Source organism: Podarcis tiliguerta (assembly GCF_965153285.1).
Source record: "Podarcis tiliguerta genome assembly, chromosome: 8".
In the NCBI taxonomy this organism is placed as follows: domain Eukaryota; kingdom Metazoa; phylum Chordata; class Lepidosauria; order Squamata; family Lacertidae; genus Podarcis; species Podarcis tiliguerta.
In genome coordinates this window covers 71117751-71140909 of record NC_139541.1, presented here as the reverse complement: position 1 = coordinate 71140909, position 23159 = coordinate 71117751, and the positions used below count along the sequence as shown (strand labels likewise).

Genomic DNA, 23159 nt, shown 5'->3' with positions numbered 1-23159 from the left:
GCTCTGATCCCACCCCTAAATTGGCAACATCAAATTTACCCCAGTAACACCAACCACCAATCCAGTTCCATCCCTTTGAAACTAGCCTGCCTGTTAACCCTGGGGTGCTTTGTCTGGCCCCATCCACAACACGTGCTCTCCTTTAATGAGAACACGCTTTCTCGCAACTGTTGTGGCATACAGAAAAAAAGTAACATCCTTTTTGGGGATTTCACCCCCAGAATTGGACCCCATCTCTACTCGCATCTAGTAGCAGCAAGCGAAAGATGGCAGTCCCAGAAAAGAAAAAGTCTAGAATGGAAGCAAGCGAAAAATGGTTCCTAGGGCTGCGTGCCACTAGGTAAACTTTCTGGTTGCTTATTTTAGTATGAATTGAAAACTACAGATAGGGAATAGATGAATCGGTCCATTTCAGTTTCTTGACATTTCTCATTTTTCTGATCTCCCTTCAGCTCACCACATTCCCATATCCCATTTATGATTTCTTAAAGAACAGCCCTAACAAAAACTCATTTGCATTTTAGTGTTCCTCCCAATAAGCACATTTTTCTAGGCAATTTTGCTTCATATACATATCCTTGCAAGCAGTTCCCATTAATATAATGCCTTTTAATGTTATTTTCATGAATACTTGTCCTTTTATATACTGGATATGCTCAGTTTTATACACCTTTTCAGGGCAGGCGAATTGCATCATGAAACTGAGAGAAGTGCAGATTTTGAAGGACAGCTTTCTTTCCAGACATGCTAATTATAGAACTTAATATTAAAATGAGAACTTAAACAACTTCATTCCCCCACCCACTAACTACTGCGTTCAGTAGGTGACATTAGCCTTTAAGCTTTGGAGATTTATTTTGCGCAAGATGAGAAACCAGACACAAAAACCACACTTGGAGCCAACTGGTTAACCTCACCCATAGGAGGGATTTTCGTTTTCTTCGCATTTTAAGCTACCCTTTGTCAGGGCCGTCTTTAGCAGATGAGGCGCCAGGGTGCAAATATCTGCCCAGTGCTCCCAAATTACCCCGGAAAGTGTTGGGGTGGCCGTAGCTGCGCACTGCCAGCCATGGGGGGGGGGGCAACTCTCCCCCATGCCACTGCAGGAGAGCAATCCTCATAGAGGCTTGGGAGGGAAGCTGCGCGCCCGCCAGCCTTATGGTTGATGGGGCGCAGCTGGTGGGTGTGAGGGAAAGGGGTAGGCCGCCGGGAAAGCCATGCAGCTCCCCCACTCACTGGGGCACCCCTGAGAGGCTGGCGTCCTGGCGCAACACACCACTAAGCCCTATGGGAAAGAAGAAGAAGAAGAGTTTGAATTTGATATCCCGCCTTTCACTCCCTTTAAGGAGTCTCAAAGCGGCTAACATTCTCCTTTCCCTTCCTCCCCCACAACAAACACTCTGTGAGGTGAGTGGGGCTGAGAGACTTCCAAGAAGCGTGACTGGCCCAAGGTCACCCAGCAGCTGCATGTGGAGAAGCGGAGACGCGAACCCGGTTCCCCAGATTATGAGACTACCGCTCTTAACCACTACACCACACTGGCTCTCTGCCCTTTGTTCTGGAGTGTCTCCGATACCTAGAAGCAACAAGCAAAGAAAGGAAATGCAATGCGAGGAAAGGGCCAAACTGGAGGCAAGCCAATAAAAGTTTATTATTTCATAAAACTCATGCACTGCTTGATTGTAAAAACAAACAAACAAATAAACCACAAAGCAGTTTACAAAAGTTAAAACAATAACCTGAAGGAAAAAATTACAAACCTGCTTTAAAACATACAAAATTTAAAATACTAAATCAGTTTAAAATTACCTCAACTTTCTAAGCATCGGGGTAGGGTTGTCTAAACAGGAGTGATTTTGTGCCAGAATAGTGAAAGCACCTGCTTGATCTCAGTGGGCAGGGCAAAAAATACCAGTTACAGAGACTTACAGAAAATAATGATGATGATGATGATGATGATGATGATGATGATAATTATTATTATTATTATTATTTTATTGTTATACCCTGCTGATCTGGCTTGGTTTCACCATCCACTGGGCGGCTTCCAGCAAATTATAAGAAATAATAATTTTATTATTATAAAAAATAAATAATAACAAAATGTCAAACATTAAAAATTTCAGATGTTTTCTAAAAGTTGTACAGTGGTACCTCAGGTTAAGAACTGAATTCATTCCAGAGGTCTGTTCTTAACCAGAAATGGTTCTTTTGCTAATGGGGCCTCCTGCTGCTGCTGCGCCACTGACGTGCGATTTCTGTTCTTATACTGGAGCAAAGTTCTTAATCTAGAACAACCACTTCCTGGTTAGTGGAGTTTGTAACCCGAAGCATCTGTAACCTGAAGTGTCTGTAACCCAAGGTACCACTGTATAATTCTTTATCTCCCCAATATCTGATGGGAGGGCGCCACTGCCAAGAAGGCCATTCCTTTTTAAGCCCAAGTATAGTTTCTTTGCAATGTATCCCTGACAGTTAACTTAGGTTGTGGCTAGCCTTGCATTGCAATGCTTAGCTTTAAGATGATGAAGATGTTGCCTTCCAAGCATTCGGGGCTGGCCCATGACATGCTGCTGTCTGAAGCTGAACAACAAATGGTAGCCCTCCCCACATGGCACATGCAGGTCTTGCTATCTGAACACAATGCATTCTTGGGAAATCACTTGTTAGGTGAGCGTTCACATAACAAGTCAACGATTTCCATTGAATCCTATGGGAAATTTTCCAATGTGGTCCCGGCCATGGAATTTTGACCCCCAAATGACAAAAAACAACCCCCCCCCCAAAAAAAATGCTCTGAAACCTCACATAAGGAGAGAGGAAATGCTCCCTTATGTGTCCACTCTCTCCAGCCCACTGCCCCCACCATGGTGTCTGGCAAAACAGCTGCCACAAACCAGCAAAACATCAAAACCTAAGGCTGGTTTAAGGCTGCTCATTTGTTTATTGTACTACATGCAGGTCCAGCTGTTTGGATATCTGAATCCGTGCTGTGTATAGCGAGGTTAGGGTACTGATTATTCATGTTTGGATAAGTGAATTTTTGCATAACCGGCATTTGGATAGCAGGACCTGCATGTAATATAAGGGGATTTTTGCCAGTTGAAAAAAGAATACCAACCTTAGTCTTCCAAACTCTTATTTTCTGCACCTGGAGAACACCAGTCTTTTGAGAAGCTCGAAAACTGAGACAGCTCCTGGAGACCTTGACTATAGTGGTTTGCAGGGGAAAACCTTTTTATTTGGAGGCTGCTGTTGCCTCAGTATTGCCCCTGCCTGACTCCTGGTGCATTTCTTCCTTTGGGGCAATGCATAAGGGACACCGTGCCTCTTAACACCCAGTGATAGTGTGAAAGTGGGATTAAATCACAAGACATCACAGGCACTAGCCAATAGACTCCCTCCATGGTCAGTGTTTTACTGGGTTGTTATGTACTGAGTTGAATAGGATCCAAAATGCAGCAGTCTAATGGGTCCTAGAACAATAGGATCCAAAATGCAGCAATCTGATTGGTCCTAGAAAAATAGGATTCAGAATGCAGCAGTCTCATTGGTCCTAGAACAATGCATCAGTATGATTGGTCTGCAGGAGCCACCCAATCCAGCTCCAGATAGAAGTGAATCCACAACCTGATTGGCCTACAGGAGAATCCCGGAATTAGCCAATCACGTGCAGCCCATTGTGTGAATAATGTATATAAAGCAGATACTTTGGGGGAACTTTCATTCCTCCTCACCACTATGAGCTGAATAAAGAGCATGAAATCCATGCTCGACTCTGAGTATATTTCACGGGTCCTTGCAGATTACCAAAACTTACTCCAGTACAGAAAACAGTGCAGTTGTACTGAATGCAGTGAGAACATTTTTCATACCATCACTAAAGCTCCAAAAATGTTCACGTTTCTTTAGTCCATCTTCTGCAGTGTAGATATGCCAAAAAGGAGGCAAACCAAATGAGGGGTGAAGCAAGGCACTTTATTTATCATGTCAGGTTTTTTGTTTATCTCGGTCATTCTCTATGGAGACGTGTTTCTCCTCCCTGCTTTTTCGACCCATACAACCATCTTGCGAGGCAGGTCAGGCTGAGAGATGGTGGCTGAACCCATGTCACCCAGCAGGCAAACATCTGAACTTGGGTCTCCCCAGACAAAGTCCAACACTCTGTTTATATCGCATTATACTTGCAGGGGAAATCATCACAACGAGTTAGCACTGAAAATAGCCTTTTTAATCTCAAGAGTGGATAAGTCAAGGTCTAGTAAGATATGCAGGACAACTATAGTTTGCACAAGCAGGTCAGCCCCTGGCTTCCAGTTGAATTGCGTTATGTCATGGCAAGCCATGGTTTGTTCATGGGAACTGGGGCAAACCGGAAGCCCACTGATGTAAGTCAAACCATGGTCCGGCCATTACATTTGCACTGAGACAAGCAAGGCACTTTCCATCATCGTGTCCTACACCATCGTGATACCCAGAATATGGCTATACTTAACCCAGAGAAATATCCCACGTCTGAGATTTCATGATAGGAGAGCAGCCATGCTCTTATTGGCAGTTCTTCTGGTCCCGGTGGCAGAGTTGGGCCCCCAGACTTAGTAGGTAGATGTTTTGTGACTCAATATTTGTAGTACAGCTAGGTGGAAGAAAACAGGAGAGGGGAGAGAGAGAGAGATTTTAGCTCCTAAAATACAAAACACTTCAGGTCTTGATAGGAATCCAATTCCTCATGCTTCTCTGGTCATCAGATCATTTGACGAGCATAGAGGAGTGGAAAAAAAACCCTCCTCAGCTAGTCTGCACAGCTCAAACACCTACTTTCTGGTCCTTGTTTCTTAAAGTGCCCCCATTCCCCAGACATGCTGCAAAACAAATTATGCATTTCCTGGGCAATCAGCAGGTCCAGGAGAATTAAATTATCAACCTGAGTGGGAGCAAATTCTGGATTTCATCTCTTAATTTGGTGTTATGAGTTCACATGGTGGGGGGTTTTCTGAGCTCACTCTCCCCACCTCCATTTTACCACTGGAAAATTAGAATTTTCTCTTTTCGGATTATAGCTGAATTGCTGGGGTTTTTTGCTAGCTTTTGAAATACTGTTTCAGCTGCTCCTTTCTGTACTCCTTCCAATATAAATATAGATATGACAATCTACATATTTGGCAATCCCAATTCCTCTTCACTGCAAAGACTTGTAAGACTCAGGTCCTCACACCTGCTCTTGATTCCTTCATTCTCTGCAGCGTGAGAAAGAAACTCAGAGTGTGAAACTCTGAGCAATGTCTGGCAAATGTACACACCCAATAAATAAATAAAAACTAACACGTGAAAGAAAGGAGTTTGTATAAGCCCATCGGTTCTCTGAGATCCCTGAGCTAGGGCCAGACTTAGTCAAATTCAGTTCTCTGAATTTCTGCAGCAATCTGAATTTTTCTGTTTTAAAGAAAACCTCATGAAAACCATCCAGGTTTTTAGTGCAATTTTTCACAACTAAATATATTGTTGTGTGCACTTTGGGCTAATGTACACAATTTTGCAAACATTTCCCCCCCCCCCAAGCAGTGATACCTTGGTTCTCAAATGCCTTGGTACTCAAACACTGCAAACCCAGAAGTAAGTGTTCCATTTTGAGTATTACGCTTCTGATTTGAGTGCCACACTTCCGTTTTGAATGTTACGCTGAGGTCTGTTTTCGTTATTAATTTTCCATTTTTGCTGCTCTTTTTGTTTTGTTTTTGTGACTGTGGAACCCAGTTCAGCTACTCATGTATTGATTGATTGATTGATTGATTGATTGTGTGACTGCAGTACATTGTTTATCGCTTTCATTTAATGGAACAATGGTCTCGTTAGAAAGTAAAATTCATGTTAAATTGCTGTTTTAGGGGTTGTTTTAAAAAGTCTGGAATGGACCAATCCATTTTGCATTACTTTCTATGGAATGGTGGACCTTGGTTTTGGCATGCTTTGGTTTTGGAACACACTTCCAGAACGCTTTAAGTTTGAGAACCAAGGTACCACTGGAAAATGAATTTTGTACGTTCCTTTCACTAATATAGTCGTTTTGATGCACCTTTTCCCTTAACATATGCATATATATTTTTGGCAAACATTGGTTGTAGAACTGCAACACAAAATTTGGAGCAGTGCAAATTTTGAAGGATGGCTGGGTTTCCGTTCTCATATTGGTTTAGAAAGTGTGATATTGGTAGTTTTGCCTTTAATGTGAACTGAACCAAATTTATCCCCTGTCCCAACTTGCAGGGAGGTTTTCTTTAAATAAAAAAAGGGAGGGATTCATCCAAAAATGGTATTGTTCCCTTGCAGTCTGGACCAGAACCACCTAGAATGTCTACCATCTGATTCTCCTCCATTTCTAGGCTCAACTCTAGCCTTTCCCCCTCTCATAATTAAGAAGTGACAAGGCTAAGGCCACACACACCTGCGGATGTTTGGGGCCCATGTGCAAAGCTCGACTCACCTGTAATGAGGTGCATAGGAACGGAAGCCCAGCCCAAGCCATAGGACGAACCGAATGCGAGTGAATAATTGGTGTAAGGTTGTGAGTGCCTCTGCACGTATGTAAATGTTGCCATACCAATCAAGATTAAGAGAGCTGGGGGCAAAAAAAGGAGATTTTAAAAATGAGAATATATGAATTAAAAACAAAACAACATAATTGCACAGGAAGAAAATAATATAAAACACTAATATACAAAAAAAACCAACCCAACCCCAACACACATACCCAATAGTCACAGCTCACAGTCCATCAAAGGCCTGGAAATAAAGGTAAGAATTTACCTGAAGAAGATTTTGGCGAGGGGTGTATAAATAAAACAACAACAACAACAACAATAACTTATGCCCCGCCCATCTGGCTGGGCCTCCGCAGCCACTCTGGGCAGTTTCCAACAGAATATTAAAAACACAATAAAACATCAAACATTGAAAAGTTCCCTAAACAGGGCTGCCTTCAGATGTTTTCTAAAAGTCAGGTAGTTGTTTATTTCCTTGACATCTGATGGGAGGGCATTCCACAGGGCAGGCGCCACTACCAAGAAGGCCCTCTGCCTGGTGAAGCCCAAACTAGCACACACCAGGGCAAGCTGGGATGGAGAAGGTGAGGTTGGTGCAGCAAGCATTCCTGGGGTGACCGAGGATGACGAAGAGATGGAGGGCAGTGCACAGGAACCAGAACAACAGAGGACATCACCAGAGCCAGAGGGGACCCTGTCTCCGCAAACATGGCAGGCTCTGAGGCATAGGGAGCAGCGAGTGGGGCACTCCAGGAGGCTGAGGCAGGGTGGGGCTCGCTAGCTCTGGGAGGAGGTGGGCGATTCCTCAGCTGGCGTAGGCTTGGAACAGGTGAGGATCCCATGCCTTGCCAAACCCAAATGCCGCAGTCAGCATGCAAGGCATAAAATGGCAGCAAAGCTGAGGTGCTGTGTCTGCTCAACTGTCCATTGTTGATGGACCGCAGCTTGGGTGCTCCAGGATCTCTGTGGGACTGTGCTTCGGTTTGGACTATGGATCTGTGGGGACTGGGGATTTGATATATTTGCCACCAAGTAGGCCAGGGTTTCAGGACAGGAGTCTTCATTCTTGGGTCTCCAGGTATTGTTGGCCTACAACAAGTCCTGTCCTACCCAGGCAGCTTTGTCAATGGTCAGCAGTGGTGGGAGTTGTTGTCATCTAGGGACTCAAGGTTGAAGAATCCTGACTAGCTAGCAGCAGCTCTTGGGGTTTCCCAGGAAAGGAGTCTTCTTTCTCAACTCTGCTGGAGATGGTGGGGATTGAACCTGGGAGCTTCTGTATGCAAAGCAGGTGCTCTACCACTGAGCCACATGGGCCCTTCTGGGATAAGAACCCGCCTTGGGGTTACCTGAAATGAGGCTGAAGGTGACGGCGGCTCTCAGCAAGGATATGTTGAATAGCAGGTCACGTTCAAATGAGATGCAGACGCACAGCAGAGAAAAGAAGCTGCAGAAACATGCAATCACCAGGAAGGCTCGGGTGAAGTGGATATGTATGGCTGTGGTTCAGAAAAGGAAGCATTAGGAAGGGCAAGGATTCTGGGTAGAGTGACTGGGTGGTCGCCGACAAAGTAGTGCCACTGAAATCAGTGCACCTGAGTTAGTCATGTCCATTAATTTTAGTGGGTCTACTCTGAGTAGGCTAGTGGTCGACGCAACCCATTCTTGCTCCCGGCTTAAAGAAGAAGAGTTTGGATTTGATATCCCGCTTTATCACTACCCAAAGGAGTCTCAAAGCGGCTAACATTCTCCTTTCCCTTCCTCCCCCACAACAAACACTCTGTGAGGTGAGTGAGGCTGAGAGACTTCAAAGAAGTGTGACTGGCCCAAGGTCACCCAGCAGCTGCATGTGGAGGAGTGGGGAATCGAACCCAGTTCCCCAGATTACGAGTCTACCACTCTTAACCACTACACCACACTGGCTCTCAAAGAAGAAAGTTAACGTAAGAATTTCAAAGGAGTCTTGTTGGATCAAACCAATGGCATACCTAGTCCAGCATCCTCTCTGCCACAGTTCCAATGGGCACTGGGCACTGGCAGAGGAAGGGGGTGCAGTGGATACGATCTGCCCCGGGTGTCATCCCTTAGGGGGGTGACATCACCACCCCTCCCCCAGGGACGCTCACCCTGCCCCCGCGGGTGGCTAGTGTTAGGATTCTTTTCCCATGCTGCAGTCATGGGATTGTTCTTATCACATGACTGTGTATGTTTTCATTCCACATTGTGGGAAGTCATGGAGACAGGATGTTTGTATTACTGTGTTTCCGTGATGTAGGACGTTTGTCCTTTGTTCTTTCTCTTTGCTGTCTGATGCTGAAGAGGAAGGAGCTGAGTTACGATGCTTGAGGGTCTTCAATCAACTGGAAAATCCATTTCTATGTCATATGGTGGAGGCCTTTATTTCTTACGCTATTTCAAAATATCTTCATAACCCTCAGCCTCTTTTAACGTGTGAAATATGGGCATCTTTAAGACTCTTTTTTTGAGTTCTACTCCCCATTGCTGCAGCTAGGGGTACTAGACCTCTAGGGTTGAGTTGGAGTCTTCAGGTTTGCCTTCCTTCCTCCAAGTGGCAGGTGGAGAGCACAACTCACAACTCACAACTTTTGGAGAACCAGAGCAGCGCACGGAAACGCCATTTACCTTCCCGCCGGAGCGGTACCTATTTATCTACTTGCACTTTGACATGCTTTTTAACTGCTAGGTTGGCAGGAGCAGAGACCGAGCAATGGGAGCTCACCCCGTCATGGGGATTCGAACCGCCAACCTTCTGATCGGCAAGTCCTAGGCTCTGTGGTTTAACCCACAGCGCCACCCACGTCCCACCTGAGCTATCATACATGCCATTATTTCTTGTCTATTATTGTATTGTACTGTTTATATATAGCAGAATCTGGAGGCCTGTACATTGAGTGGAAACGCCGCTGTCTGTTCCTAAGTAAAAGGCCGGTCCAATACTTGGAAACCCGGTTTTGACATGCTTGCATTTTATAGAAAGATACAGAAGTGGAAAAGACCTTACCGAGTAGGTTGAACCAATACATGGTGCATTCTGGACCTATGCAGATAGTCCAGAGGCCACTGTGAACCAGGCCTTTTTTGGTACTTTGCAGTACCCAGTAGGGAGTACTCAGGGAAATAAACTCCAACAGCAAGCTTCCAGCAGAACAGATGGCGCTGCTGATCCGCAGCGGTTCCATCAAGAGATCAAGGCGTGCTAGCACTCTTAAGGACATCGTGGAAGTGGGCCTGCTGCGTGGAGGACAGGAGAGGAAACATTACCATCAGGGACGTGAAAAGGTGCAAGGCGAAAGAAAGGTGCAGTCGGACATGGCTGGGGAAGAAGGTAGATAAGGAGCGACAGATACATTTCTGGGTGAGTTTGAGCAGATCAGTAGGGATTTCCCTTTCCCAGCACAGCAAGGACTGTAGAACTCTACCCACCCACCCACCCTGCAAATTAGGTTGCTGAAAAAAGAACTCTTGAGGGAAAAGCAGGGACTCAGCTGCATTAGTCAGAAAACAGAGATTTCATTGTGTTATAAACATGCAACACCAGATGGCGCTGGAGAGCACAAAACATTTCTACAGTTGGTACCTTGGTTCTCAAGCGCTTTGGTACTCAAACAACTTGGAAACCAAACACTGCAAACCCGGAAGTATGTGTTCCGGTTTGCGAACTTTTTCTGGAAGCCAAATGCGGTCCATTTTGAGTGCCACACTTCTGTTTTGAGTGTTACGCTGAGGTCTGTCTGTGTTTGCTATTTATTTTGCATTTTTGATGCTCTTTTAGTTTTGTTTTAGTGACGGTGGAACCCAGTTCAGCTACTAATGGATTGAATGTGTGACTGCAGTACATTGTGTATTGCTTTTATTTTATGGATCAATGGTCTTGTTAGATAGTAAAATTCGTGTTAAATTGCTGTTTTAGGGGTTTTTAAAAGTCTGGAACAGATGAATCCATTTTGCATTACTTTCTATGGGAGAGCATGCCTTGGTTTTGGAACGCTTTGGTTTTGGAGTGGACTTTCGGAACAGATTAAGTTTGAGAACCAAAGGTACCACTGTATAGTGTTTCTATAGGCTGTTTTTCTTTTGTCATAATGATTTAATGTCTCAGTTATTTATAGCGCCCCCCCCCCCCCGGTGTGACGATCAGGCATCCCCAAACTCAGCCCTCCAGATGTTTTGGGACTACAACTCCCATCATCCCTAGATAACAGAACCAGTGGTCAGGGATGATGGGAATTGTAGTCCCAAAACATCTGGAGGACCGAGTTTGGGGGTGCCTGGTGTAGATCCACCCCAGGACCTCTGACCTTGCTCTTGTCTTTCAATTTCCTCATGCCTTTTGAATGAAATTGGGCAACACTTGTTGGGGGCACAATATCTCACCCGTATGGCCCCCTCCGCTCAATAGGATCTCAGCCTCACCTTTGTGCCATTTTTCGCTGTCCTTTGTGATGAGGATGAGATGGAGAAACATCTACTTCTTCTGAAATTCATCTGGTTGCCTAGGTGACTCAGGTGCTCCAGACGCTTCCAATCCATGTGAATTCTGACCAATCAGATTCTTGGGGCTTTCCGTCCTCAAAGATTCTAGCCAATCGGTTCCATATTGTGCAGCAACAAGAAAGGTGGTTGTTGTTGTTCTGTAATTTTGTGGAGAAAACCTTACATCTTTCCATGCAATTTTGCATCCTTACATGAAGCAGAATCCAGCCTAATTCATGGTGCTGCTAAAATAGGACAGCATTATAAGTTTCATCTGGTTTTTGTTTCAATCCATGAGTAATTGATTTCCAGGGTCCAATTTATCCAGGTGGGCACTTAGGCATCACCCAAAAAGAGGACACTTGAGACGACAGATTTGCATGACATTTGCTTATCCTGGCAGGAGGCCCTTCTGCCGGACAGTGAAGCGTCTGTTGACCTCCTGTGCAGGGTTTGTCCCAAGGCACTTAAGCACTTGCAGAAGCATGGTGTGGACCCTCTCCTCCACATGCCAGAATAGTTTATGTTCCTCTTTGCCCACACCCTGACCTTCTCAGTGGGGCTGAAGGTCCAGGATACCTTCCTCAGTGAGGGGGGGGCGTCGAGGTGCTGTTTCGTGTGGGGCTGCTATTAATACACTTGGCTCTGGGCTGCATGGGGGGGGGGGAACCTATGCAACTGTACAGGACTAGTAGAGACAAGGGAGAAGCATCTCAGTACCCTGGCTCACCTCCTGTGAAGAAGACGCATTCATGGATGAGGTGCATGATGTGCCCGTCTCTTCTTTTTTTAATATAATAATATTTATTAGTGGTTTTATAGTTACAGAAGAAAAAAGAAAAAAATATGAGAGGGGGGAAACCAATAAAAAAAATTAACAAACAGTACATCAAAAATAGAAAGAAAAAACAATACATCAAGACAACAAGAAAAAACAAAAACATTTAAAAACACATCCAATTTCCATATCTTTATCTTTCATTTACTTGTTTCCTCGACTTCCTCACACCTCCCTTTTTTGTATTCTAGTTCAACTTAGCTAATTCAGCAAATCCTATCCCTCTTTCTCAATTTTTTGTTCTATAATTTATCTTAACACAATCTAACTTTAAATTTTCCACTTTAACCCATTAACAATCAGTTTTTGCTTAAATCTTTATAACATTTCTGCTAAAACCTTATAACTTCATTCCAGTATTCTTCTAAGATTCATTAATTTTACAGTATTTCTGTAAATATACTTTAAATTTTTTCCAATCTTCTTCCATCGACTCTTCTCCCTGGTCTCAGATTCTGCCAGTCATTTCCGCCATTTCCATGTAGTCCATCAGCTTCATCTGCCATTCTTCCCGGGTGGGTAGATCTTGTGTCTTCCAATACTTTGCGATGAGTATTCTTGCTGCTGTTGTGGCTTACATGATGTGCCCGTCTCACGCCATAACTTGGAAAGTGAATGCAGAGCCCAGCTGAATGAGCAGTAGGCCCCTCAGTATGGATTTCAGTACGGACCAGAGCTTCCATCACAAAGGCCATCTCTGATGCACTGGAGGGCACATGGAATGTTGATGAGGATCCCAGAAGCCATACACCTACATTTACCACCCCGGAGACTAGTAGAATGGAGGAAGGGCTAGACTGTGAGGGAATCATTCCTCAGAAACAGGTAGAAGTTTCTAGAAGGGACTAGCACTCTGAGCATGTGCAGCTTCAGGGGGAAGTGTCAATAAAAAAAGGAATTACCGTTTTCACAAACGGCAGACCCCTGACCAACGAATGCTGCCTGCAGATCTGCTGTCAGGACTGCCGATGGACTGTGTCTGTGACCATGCCATTTTATGTGTGTGTGTGTGTGTGTGTGTATGAGAGAGAGAGAGAGAGAGAGAGAGAGAGAGAGAGAGAGAGAGAGAGAGAGAGAGACTGTAACTTAAAGTGTGCCATTATAGCTGTTGTTTTAACGATTGTATATAGTTGCTACCATAATGCTTTTGTGACTGGTCAAGTAATAAAACCCTTGACCAAGACTTCACGGTGTCAGTGTTACATCTCTAAGAGTAACTTCAGTTGCTGACCCCTGCTTTCCAGAAAAGTCTGCTAAACAGTTGAACGCGTTTAACAAGGTACCTTCACACAAGTATTTCCGAGCAGAGAAGGTTTGATGGGCTGTGGCCTTTTAATACAGACACTGTAGAAAGGAAGTCTTCCTTCTGTGTAGAGACATGGTTCTGAACAAGGGCACAGCAGAGCCAAGCCTCATGTGATCAAACATGGTACACAATGCCTTGAAGTGCTGAAGAGATGCCAGGGCTCAATAGTTCCTCATCTGGAAGCCCTTCTCCTTAAGCTCTGATGTGTGGCAGTGCATGAGTTAATAGCAGGCAGGGCCGGACCACCCATTAGACAAGGTCAGGCAACTGCCTTGGGTGGCACAATTCACAGGGGCACCAGATCCCAATGTAGATCTTTATTCCCCACTTGTTCCTGATGTAGAGCTTCACTCACAGCTCCTTCCCTGGCCAGGAAGGTGGATATCATTGTGTGGTGTGTGCTTCAGGTGTCAAAATGTATTAGGCGGGCAATAGCAGCAGGGAAGGAGATCCCATCCTCCCTACTTTCTCATCCAAGGTAGCTGGTCAGTTGCAGAATACCAGCAGAGAGTTGGGCAAAACCAAAGCTATGGTTTAATGCTTGGAGTCTACTAACATTCTGAGGGCCACAACTTGTATCATCCATGATGGTTGGCCGTGCTGAATGAGGATGATGGAAACTGGAGTCCAACGGCATCTGCAGAGCTCCAGGTTAGCCACCCCTAGTTTAACATGGTAGACTAACCAACACCATAGTTCATGAATAACCACCAAACCAGGATATGAAACTATGCTTCGCAGTTGGTTTGCAAATCATAGTTTGGGCAAACTGTTGTTTCGCTTTCTGAACCAATAAACCATGGTTTGGTAGCATTTCTTCACTTACAAATTCTTCTGTTTAGGAGAAGATTCAGGGACTCTCAGGGAAGGCAGATGATGGAAGCCATACAAGCTATTGCAACCCTGTACATATGCAACAGGGACAGGTGGCGCTGTGGGTTAAACCATAGAGCCTAGGACTTGCCGATCAGAAGGTCAGCAGTTTGAATCCCCGCGATGGGATGAGCTCCCGTTGCTCGGTCCCAGCTCCTGCCAACCTAACAGTTCGAAAGCACGTCAAAGTGCAAGTAGATAAATAGGTACCACTCCGGTGGGAAGGTAAACGGTGTTTCCGTGCACTGCTCTTGTTCGCCAGAAGCCGTTTAGTCATGCTGGCCACATGACCCGAAAGCTGTACGCCGGCTCCCTCAGCCAATAAAGCCAATGAGCGCCCCAACCCCAGAGTCGGTCACAACTGGACCTAATGGTCAGGGGTCCCTTTACCTTTACCTATGCAACAGAAATAATGGTTTGTGATTGAAATCATGGTTAGTGGAAATGATGTTTTGGCAATATCACTTAAACCTGAAGCTCTGAAAGTAGCAGGACTTCCTCACTTCTGCTATATGACATGGTATCACCAAGCTAGGAAGCTGAAGACAATAATGACAACAGTTTGGACCAGAGTTACCAGTGTTTTTATTAATGTATGAAGGCTTTCAGCAGTTCCACAATGTACACTGAAGCTCTTCTTTGACTGCTTTCCTTCCATCCCAGGGATACCCCCTTCTCCCAACATTTCTTGCGCATCACCATACAGTAATCCTTACAACAACCCTGTAAGGTAGGCCAGTGTCATTATTTCCGTATTGCAGGCATTGAGGTTGAGTCACCCAGTAAGTGCATGGCTGGGCTGAAATCTGAACCATGGGATTCCAGCTGAGCTTCTTTGCCTCAGATGATTAGCATTTCTTAAGGAACCGTTTCTTTCTTTTTTTCACACAAGACCATTCCCCACCTCTCACACGTCAGTTCTTTAAACAATGCAGAGCCATGGTGGGTGCCGAAATCTTAGCGGTTCACAGCCAGTTGCTGGCATTTGTGCATCTTGTAGGCACACATGTAAAATATACCTGCACATTGGAGGAAAGAGAAAAGAAGGTGTAATATAATATAATATAATATAATATAATATAATATAATATAATATAATATAATATAATAATATAATAATATAAATATAGCAGTTGGTTAGAGCATGGTGCTGATTACGCCAAGGTTGCAGGTTCGATCCCCGTACAGGGAAGCAGCATATTCCTGTATCGCAGGGAGTTGATAATCTTCAAGGTCCCTTCCAACTCTACAATTTTATAATTCTGTAATGCATTTCCCATTGGACGCAACATAGCAGAATCCTAGCAAAAGTCAACGCAAATCTAGCATGACAAAGTGAACTGAACTTTATTTATTTATCCATCAAATTTATATCCCGTCTTTCTCCTGCAAGCGCTCCCCAAAGTGTATTGATTCAAACAGATGCACGTAAAGCAAATCAAGTTATAAAAACATAGAAACAGAGCAATGCTAATGGGTTCCACTAGATTTAAAAAACCCCCACAACCCAGGGAGTTCCACCCCCACAACCCAGGGAGTCCTGGGAACCAACCAGGACCCTGAGATCATCTTCTGAGGCCCTTGTTTATGTGCCTCTTCCACAAAAGAACGGGGCCTTTTCTGCAGCGGCTCCCTGATTGTGGAACGCTCTCCCCGGGGAGGCTCACCTGGCACCTTCATTACATATCTTTAGGAGCCAGGCAAAAATGTTTCTCCTTAACCAGGCCTTTGGCTAATTGAATAACCTATGGCCTTTTAAAGTGTGTGTGTGTGTTGGGGGTTATTGTTTATGTTTGTGACTATGTAATGTTCTTCTATGTTTTTAATATTGTGAACCACCCTGTGATCCTCAGAATGGGCCATTCCTTTCATACTCACCCATTTTTCTCTCCCCCCCCCCCCGCAAGAAACATCACCTGCAAAGAAAGTCATCAGGAGGGCAACCCAGCCCAAGATGTAAGACCAGGAGAAACGCCACTCGCCAAATCGCTTGCCAAGGAAGTTGACCGTGACCCCGGTGTAGATCCCCATCGCCAGAAGGACAAAGAGCGCTGCAACACGGGAATGAGAGAGGAGGGAGGGAAGAAGAGTTAACATGACGAGCAGATGAACCAACAAGAAGAATGTGAAAAGAGTCCTATTGGATCATGCCAAAGGCCCATCTAGTCCACAGAGGGGCCAGCCAGATACTCAATGGAATTTCGTAAGCAGGATCTGAGTGCAACAGGGCTCTCTTCCAACTTGCAGTTCCCAGTGGCTGGCAATCATTCATTCATTCCCCAGCTTTCTTCCAAGGAGCTCAAGGTGACATAACATACTTCTCCTCCCCTCCCTCAATTTTATCCTCACAACAACCCTGCAAGGTTGATTAAGGTGAGAGCGAGTGACTGTCCCAAGTTCACCCAGTAAGCTTCATGGCTGAATGGGGATTGGCACCCTGGTTTTCCCAGGTCCTGGTCCAGCACACTCCAACCATGACACTACACTGGCTCTTAAAGAGGCATCTCCTGTCTCATGTCCTATAAATATTAGATATATACATCCATAGGCAATGCATGTCTATATGAGTTGTCTGTTCACATGTTGCAAGAGTTGCCATATCTTCTATCCATTGATTAAAGGGGGGCGGGCATAGATTGATCTTTCCCGTGGATCAATATGAGTCTTTCAGCTTTAGTTTGGGCACAAAGAATCCATTTACGTTGACCAGTTGCAATGCATTTATTTTTAAAACATAGTAGGTTATAAAGAAATGTATATATATTTAGGACATATATTTCACTTATATACCTTTGTTTTAGGCAAGCATGTGCGGAATTATGGTGGCTGGTTTTAAATCTTTTTCTTTTGTATTTTTTATGCATTTTGTTTCCTTTTGCATTTTTGTTTCCTGTTTTTCGCATTTTTGTTTCCTTTTTTATTTTTTCACTGAATGTTGTTTATTTGAAATATTTTCATTCAATCATATATATAGTTATATATACACAGAGAGAGAGAGCTTTTTTCTGGGGGTATGAAGGGGTATGCGTACCCCTAAACATTCTGTGAATCTAGGTTTGGCCTCATTGAGGGGCAGTATTTCAATATGAGTAGGAAAATGGGAGTAAATGAAATGAGCCCTAAACATGAGAAAATGAGCCCCTAAACATTTTTTTAGAAAAAAAGCACTGTGTGTGTGTGTTTATACACACATCTACATACATAATGTGTGTGCATGTGTGTGTGTGTATATCTTTGTTTGAAATTCCCCCCTTGCCTCCTTCTCCACCACCACCACATCCCATCTTGGGGGCCCAGGTGTGGCACCCGGGCCCTCACCTGAATACTCCTGTGTTTTTCCATCTGAAATCACAGCATCTGCCTCTAGGCATCTGCACTGCTTCGAGTTGTGCAGCTTTGAGAAAGAGGTCAACCTGTGAGAGAGAAGAGGTACTTACTGGAAACGAAGAACAGGACGCCGGCCGCAAAGGATCTGTTGAAGCGCTGGAAAGTGGAGAACTGGGCAAAGGAAAAGATGCCAGTGATGATGCCAGCGAAGCAAGAGAGGGCAGAGAGGATCATGAAGGCCCGGGTGGCATTCCAGTAGGCTGCAGGGAATAAGACTGAAAGAAGAGAGAGCTACTGAATACTATTCCTAGCTAAATGCAGAATAGGGTGAGCAGAATAGGAATGGCCCACAGAAATATTTTGAATAATTATTTAATTTCTATACCATCCTTTCATTTGAGGATCACAAGGCAGTTTATAATATAAAAACACACAAATACATTGCATAGTAATAAACAAACAAAAACCCAACAGAGAGTTTAAAAGGCCATAGATTATTCAATTAGCCAAAGGTCTGGAAGAAGAGGAATGTTTTTGTTGCCTGGCACATAACTATACATAAAGAAGGCACCAGGCGAACACATTCCTCAAATAGGGAGCCACCACTGAAAAGGCCTGTTCTTGTGTGGTCACCCTCCACACCTGTCGTGGAGAAGGCACCCAGAGAGGTGCCTCCATTTATGATTGCAGGGTCCGGGTACGTTCATACGGAGAGAGGCAGTCCTTGTGTTATTGCAGTCCTGAGCCATTTATGGCTTTATAGGTCAAAACCACTGCTTTGAACTGGGTCCGGAAACCAACAGGCAGCCAGTGCAGTTGGGTCAGGATCCGCATTATATGCTCAAACCATCTTGCCCCAGGGAGCACCCTGGCCAGTGAATTCTGCAGCTGAAGATCCCAAACTATCTTCAGAGGCAGCAATCTAGCCTAGAGGTTATGGTGCACTGAATGGCCATGGCTGGACCCCTCAAGTACAAGTTTCACACCCCCAAGTACTAGGAGGGGGGGTGCCACCATCTGGGGCAGCCTGGTTGGTGTTGACCCATGACCCAGCCTTTTCCCCTGCCAGCTCCCCAGTTGTGGAATGCCCTCCCTAGCATTCCCTCCCATCATTAAATTTCAGGAGGAATTTGAGCACGTTCCTGTTCACCCAGGGCATTTAGTGTCTAATTTGTCTAATCCTCTTTCAAAGCCGTCCAAATCAGGGGCCACCACTGCATCCTGTGGCGGTGAGTTCCACAGTTTAACTATGCGCTGCCTGGTTAACGTAGGTCCAACCCTGAGCAGAGCTTAGCTTGTGAAATCATCAGATCATCGCCACTGAGCTTCTTCAATGTGCGACGGAGGTCCATGTGGGATGTGAAACACAAGAGCAGTCAAGTACAACATTCCTAGAGTGAACATGTTTACACATGGGGAGGAATGTTTCCCTGGCAAGCAGGTAAACTTCCTGTTTCCTTCTGGGCTGGGACAGACTTCCTCTGCATGTGACTAGAGGTGGACGTGGCCTCACTTGTGCAGGTAACAGCAAAAGCACAGGGCAGGACAGCCATCCCTCTCTCTCTGACTACTTTTGTCGAAGAAGCAACATCTGCTTAGTCAAAGATGCTCTCTTGGCCTCCAGCCAAGAGAGAACAAAAGCACTGTCACCTTATGAGATAGTTTCCAGGTGTATGTAACTTTTCGAAGCTAAGTCTGCCTTCTGGGATCCAATTGTGAACAGAATGTGAGTGAGTAAACTCTTTTTATACTTTTATAGAAGACTGCGTCGTGTCTTATCTTTTATAAGGGAATAAGGGGAAAATATCAGGACAGTTATTATAGAGGCTTTAGCGAGCCTGAGCAAACGCATCCGCTGTGAGTTTAAAAGGGGGAATGTTACTCTGCTAAATTGTGAACTTGTTTACACAAGTTGGAAAGGCTATAATCAAACAATATATCCTCTCCTGCATCCCTGAACATTCCCACAGTCCACACGCACATAGGCTCCAAGCTGTCTCTTACCAATGCTCTCCAGCTGCATGTAGCACTTGCCAGGGAAGCAGTATCTCCAGAGTCCCTGGTGAGCAAAGGCACCTGCCAATCGGTACTGCATCCAGTAGTCTGTCACCGTTGACACCACCAGGAGGATGTTCCCCAGAGAGGCACAGAACAAGCCCCCACCCATAAAGCTGTACATCCTCCTCCAATTCTGAGAGCAGCAGCTGGAAGGAATAAGAGTGTGGCTTAGCAATTAGAAGGCAGCAAGATCTGGGTTGCTGTTGGGAAGGCCAGTGTGGTATAGCAGTTAGAGCAGGCACCCCCAAACTCGGCCCTCCAGATGTTTTGGGACTACAATTCCCATCATCCCTGACCACTGGTCCTGTTAGCTAGGGATGATGGGAGTTGTAGTCCCAAAACATTTGGAAGACCGAGTTTGGGGGTGCCTGGGTTAGAGCGCTGGGCTAGGACCTGGGAGTCCAGGGTTCAAAACCCAACTCAGCCATGAACCCTTGAGAAAGTTGAGACAGAAATCCAGAAAATATATAAGCAAGGGGGCAGGAGTGAGAAATTGCAGCTAGGAGTGATGCGAGAGATGTTCTGAGGGGGTGTGTGGAAGAGGTAGAATTGTAGCGTTGGAAGGGACCCCAAGGGTCATCTAGTCCAAGCCCCCCCCCCCCCAAATGCAAAACTCTCAGCTAAAGCATCCATGACCGATGGCCGTCCAACCTCTGCTTTAAAACCTCCAGGAAATGAAAGTCAACCACCTCTAGAGGGAGATTGTTCCACTGCCTAACAGCTCTTATTGTCAGGAAGTTATTCCTGATGTTTAGTTGGAATCTCCTTTCTTGTAGATTGAAGCCATCAGTTCCAGTCCCACCTTCCAGAGCAAAAGAAAACAAGTGTGTTCCTTCTTCTATGCAACAGCCCTTGAGATATTTGAAGATGGCTACGTTGCTTCTTCTATGCAACAGCCCTTGAGATATTTGAAGATGGCTATCAAATCTCCTCCCAGTCTCCTCTTGATCATCTTGGTTGCCCTCCTCTGCATGTTTGTCAACATCCTTCTTAAATTCTGGTACCCAGAATGGGACATAGTACCCCAGGTGTGGTCTGACCAAGGCAGAATAGATTGGGACTCTTACTTCCCTTGAACAGGACACTATACTTCTGCTGATGCAGCCTAGAATAGCATTAGCTTTCTTTGCTGCTGCATCACGACTGTTGGCGCATGGTGTGCTCTGGTCCATGGGGTCACGAAGAGTCGGACACAACTAAACAACAACAACAAATGACTCGTGTTGACTTGAGGGGTTGACAATCACAGCATCAACACAACTGGGAACTGAGGACTGGGAAAAATTGTGGAAAGGATGTTTGAAATTTACAGATGGTTCTCTTTTGAAAGAAAACTATATGAAAATGATGTACGGGTGGTATATCACACCAGGACAGATAGCAAAAATGTATAAAACCGGGTCAAACATATGTTGGAAATGTAAAGAAAAAGAAGGGACTTACTTATCATATGTGGTGGGAATGTAGAGAGGTTAAAAAAAATTGGGAAATGATATACAATGAATTGAAAAAAATGTTCAAAATGACATTTGTAAAAAAAACCAGAAGCATTTTTGTTAGGGATTGTAGGACAAGACCTGCCAAGAAAAACAAAGAATTTATTTATGTATGCTACAACAGCGGCAAGAGTCTTGATAGCACAAGGATGGAAGAATGAGGAAACCCCAACGAAAGAACAGTGGCAAGAAAAATTGATGAGCTGTGCAGAGTTGGCTAAATTGACATACAAACTGCCAGATAAGGACAACTGTGACTTATGGAAGAATGGGAACTTTTTACAAACTATCTAAAAAGACAACAAAATGAACTGGACTCCTTGGCAGGTTTTGAATAAACATACACAAATTCCTTGGTTGATTACATGATAGACAAGGCAAGGATAGGTACAATTTTATAACATGCAGAGAATAATATGTGCAGAGAAGTCAGAGAGAGGAGCTGAGGGAAGTACGGGGGGGGGGATTGAAGGGGGGAAGGGGGGACGAAAGTATGTGATTATATGGTTTGATAATTTGTCATGTTGAAATTGCTTAATAAAAGTGTGTGTGTGTATATATATATATGTGTATGTATGTATATATATATATATATGTATAAGTATATGTGTGTGTGTATATATATACACACACACACACACACACACACAGTGGTACCTCGGGTTACATACGCTTCAAGTTAAAGACTCTGCTAACCCAGAACTAGTACCTCGGGTTAAGAACTTTGCTTCAGGATGAGAACAGAAATCGTGCAGCGGCAGTAGGAGGCCCCATTAGCTAAAGTGGTGCTTCAGATTAAGAACAGTTTCAGGTTAAGAACGGACCTCCGGAACGAATTACGTTCTTAAGCCGAGGTACCACTGTATTTTTTTAAAAAACACAACTGGGAAGCACCAGATGGTTGCAGTTCAATAAGAACATAAGAGCCTCATTGAATCAGGCAAGTGGCCCACCCAGTCCAACGCTCTGCTCCCGCAGTGGCCAACCAGATGCCTATGGGGAAGGGACACCTAAAACAGGGGCTGAGCACAACAGCACTCCCCATGCTTGCGTCCAATTCCCTTAAGACAGCCTGTCCCAAGCTTGTGTCAGCATCTCACATCGCTCCTGCCCTCTGGCCATGCCGCAGAAGACAGACTACAACTCCCATCGGCCATGAAGAAGAAGAAGAGTAGAGTTTGGATTTGAGACTACCCTAAGGAGTCTCAAAGCGGCTCACAATCTCCTTTCCCTTCCTCCCCCACAACAAACACTCTGTGAGGTGAGTGGGGCTGAGAGACTTCAGAGAAGTGTGACTAGCCCAAGGTCACCCAGCAGCTGCATGTGGAGGAGCGGAGACGCGAACCCGGTTCCCCAGATTATGAGTCCATCACTCTTAACCACTACACCACACTGTCTCCCTACATGAGGTTGCAAAGTCCCCCATTTGGGGTAGGTTGTGTTCTGTATGTTCAACAACCCCACACCTCTGCCCCAGCCACACGTATCCTGTGGGTGGTCTCAGCATCCCCCCCTCTTGCCTACCTGCAGACCCCAGGAGCCTCTTTCCTCGCCGCTCGTCTCTCTCGTCTTGGCTGAGCCAAGCCCCTTTTTTCAAAACACCTCCGACAGCTACATGTGGCTGACTCGGCCCAAACGTCTCCAGCGCCTTACTGAAAATGACCAATGATGGGGAGCCGGGGTGGGAGCAGAGGATACAGATGACGAGAGATGCTGTTGGTTCGAGAAGGGAAATGTGCACAGGCAGCAAACTCCTTTCTGGCACTCTGAATGCAGTAAAACCTGCTGACTCTCCAGCTCTGGGACCAGGCCAGGAGCTGCAGGAAGGCCTCAAGGTCAGAGACCCCATGAGGATTGCCTTGCAGAGTGGAAATAAAAGGGGATTTAAGCCACCAGCCTGCATTTGACCCCCTTACATTTAGGAACTGCACAGTGGAAGATGAAGAGGCGTTCACACATTATTTCCTTCAGCCTGCTAGCAGTTTCTTTTCACATTGGGACTGTATAGCGTCCATGGTATTTTCCTCAGCAGAAGACAATGCTAGTCCCACTCAGAGAAGACCTGTCGAAATGAATAAACACAGTTTGTTTGGGTCCATTAATTTCAACAGGTTTGCTCCAAGCAGAACTTAGCTGGCTACAGCCAATGGTCCCCTGATGAATGAAAAGCTGAAATTAAGATTGGGAAAGAGGAGAAAACGAAATTGACAAGAGCAGCAGAGCCCTAGAGT

At 45.1% G+C, this 23159-nt stretch overlaps 2 protein-coding genes across 2 annotated transcripts; both read right to left on the bottom strand.

Annotated features, from left to right (window-relative positions):
• Positions 1 to 4209: 4209 nt before the first annotated feature.
• On the bottom strand, positions 4210 to 11093 carry LOC310684744 (protein NKG7-like). The gene is made up of 5 exons (XM_083456254.1): positions 10971 to 11093; positions 9559 to 9788; positions 7886 to 8035; positions 6482 to 6616; positions 4210 to 4636 (listed from the first exon to the last, which is right to left on the bottom strand). Exons 1-5 carry the CDS (start codon positions 10979 to 10981, stop codon positions 4596 to 4598), a joined length of 567 nt encoding a protein of 188 aa, XP_083312380.1. The 5' UTR covers positions 10982 to 11093; the 3' UTR covers positions 4210 to 4595.
• Positions 11094 to 14638: 3545 nt separating this feature from the next.
• LOC310684754 (lens fiber membrane intrinsic protein-like) lies at positions 14639 to 22489 on the bottom strand. Its single transcript, XM_083456270.1, has 5 exons — positions 22453 to 22489; positions 19379 to 19578; positions 17485 to 17649; positions 15964 to 16098; positions 14639 to 15066 (listed from the first exon to the last, which is right to left on the bottom strand). Exons 2-5 carry the CDS (start codon positions 19551 to 19553, stop codon positions 15005 to 15007), a joined length of 537 nt encoding a protein of 178 aa, XP_083312396.1. The 5' UTR covers positions 19554 to 19578; positions 22453 to 22489; the 3' UTR covers positions 14639 to 15004.
• Positions 22490 to 23159: the final 670 nt, after the last annotated feature.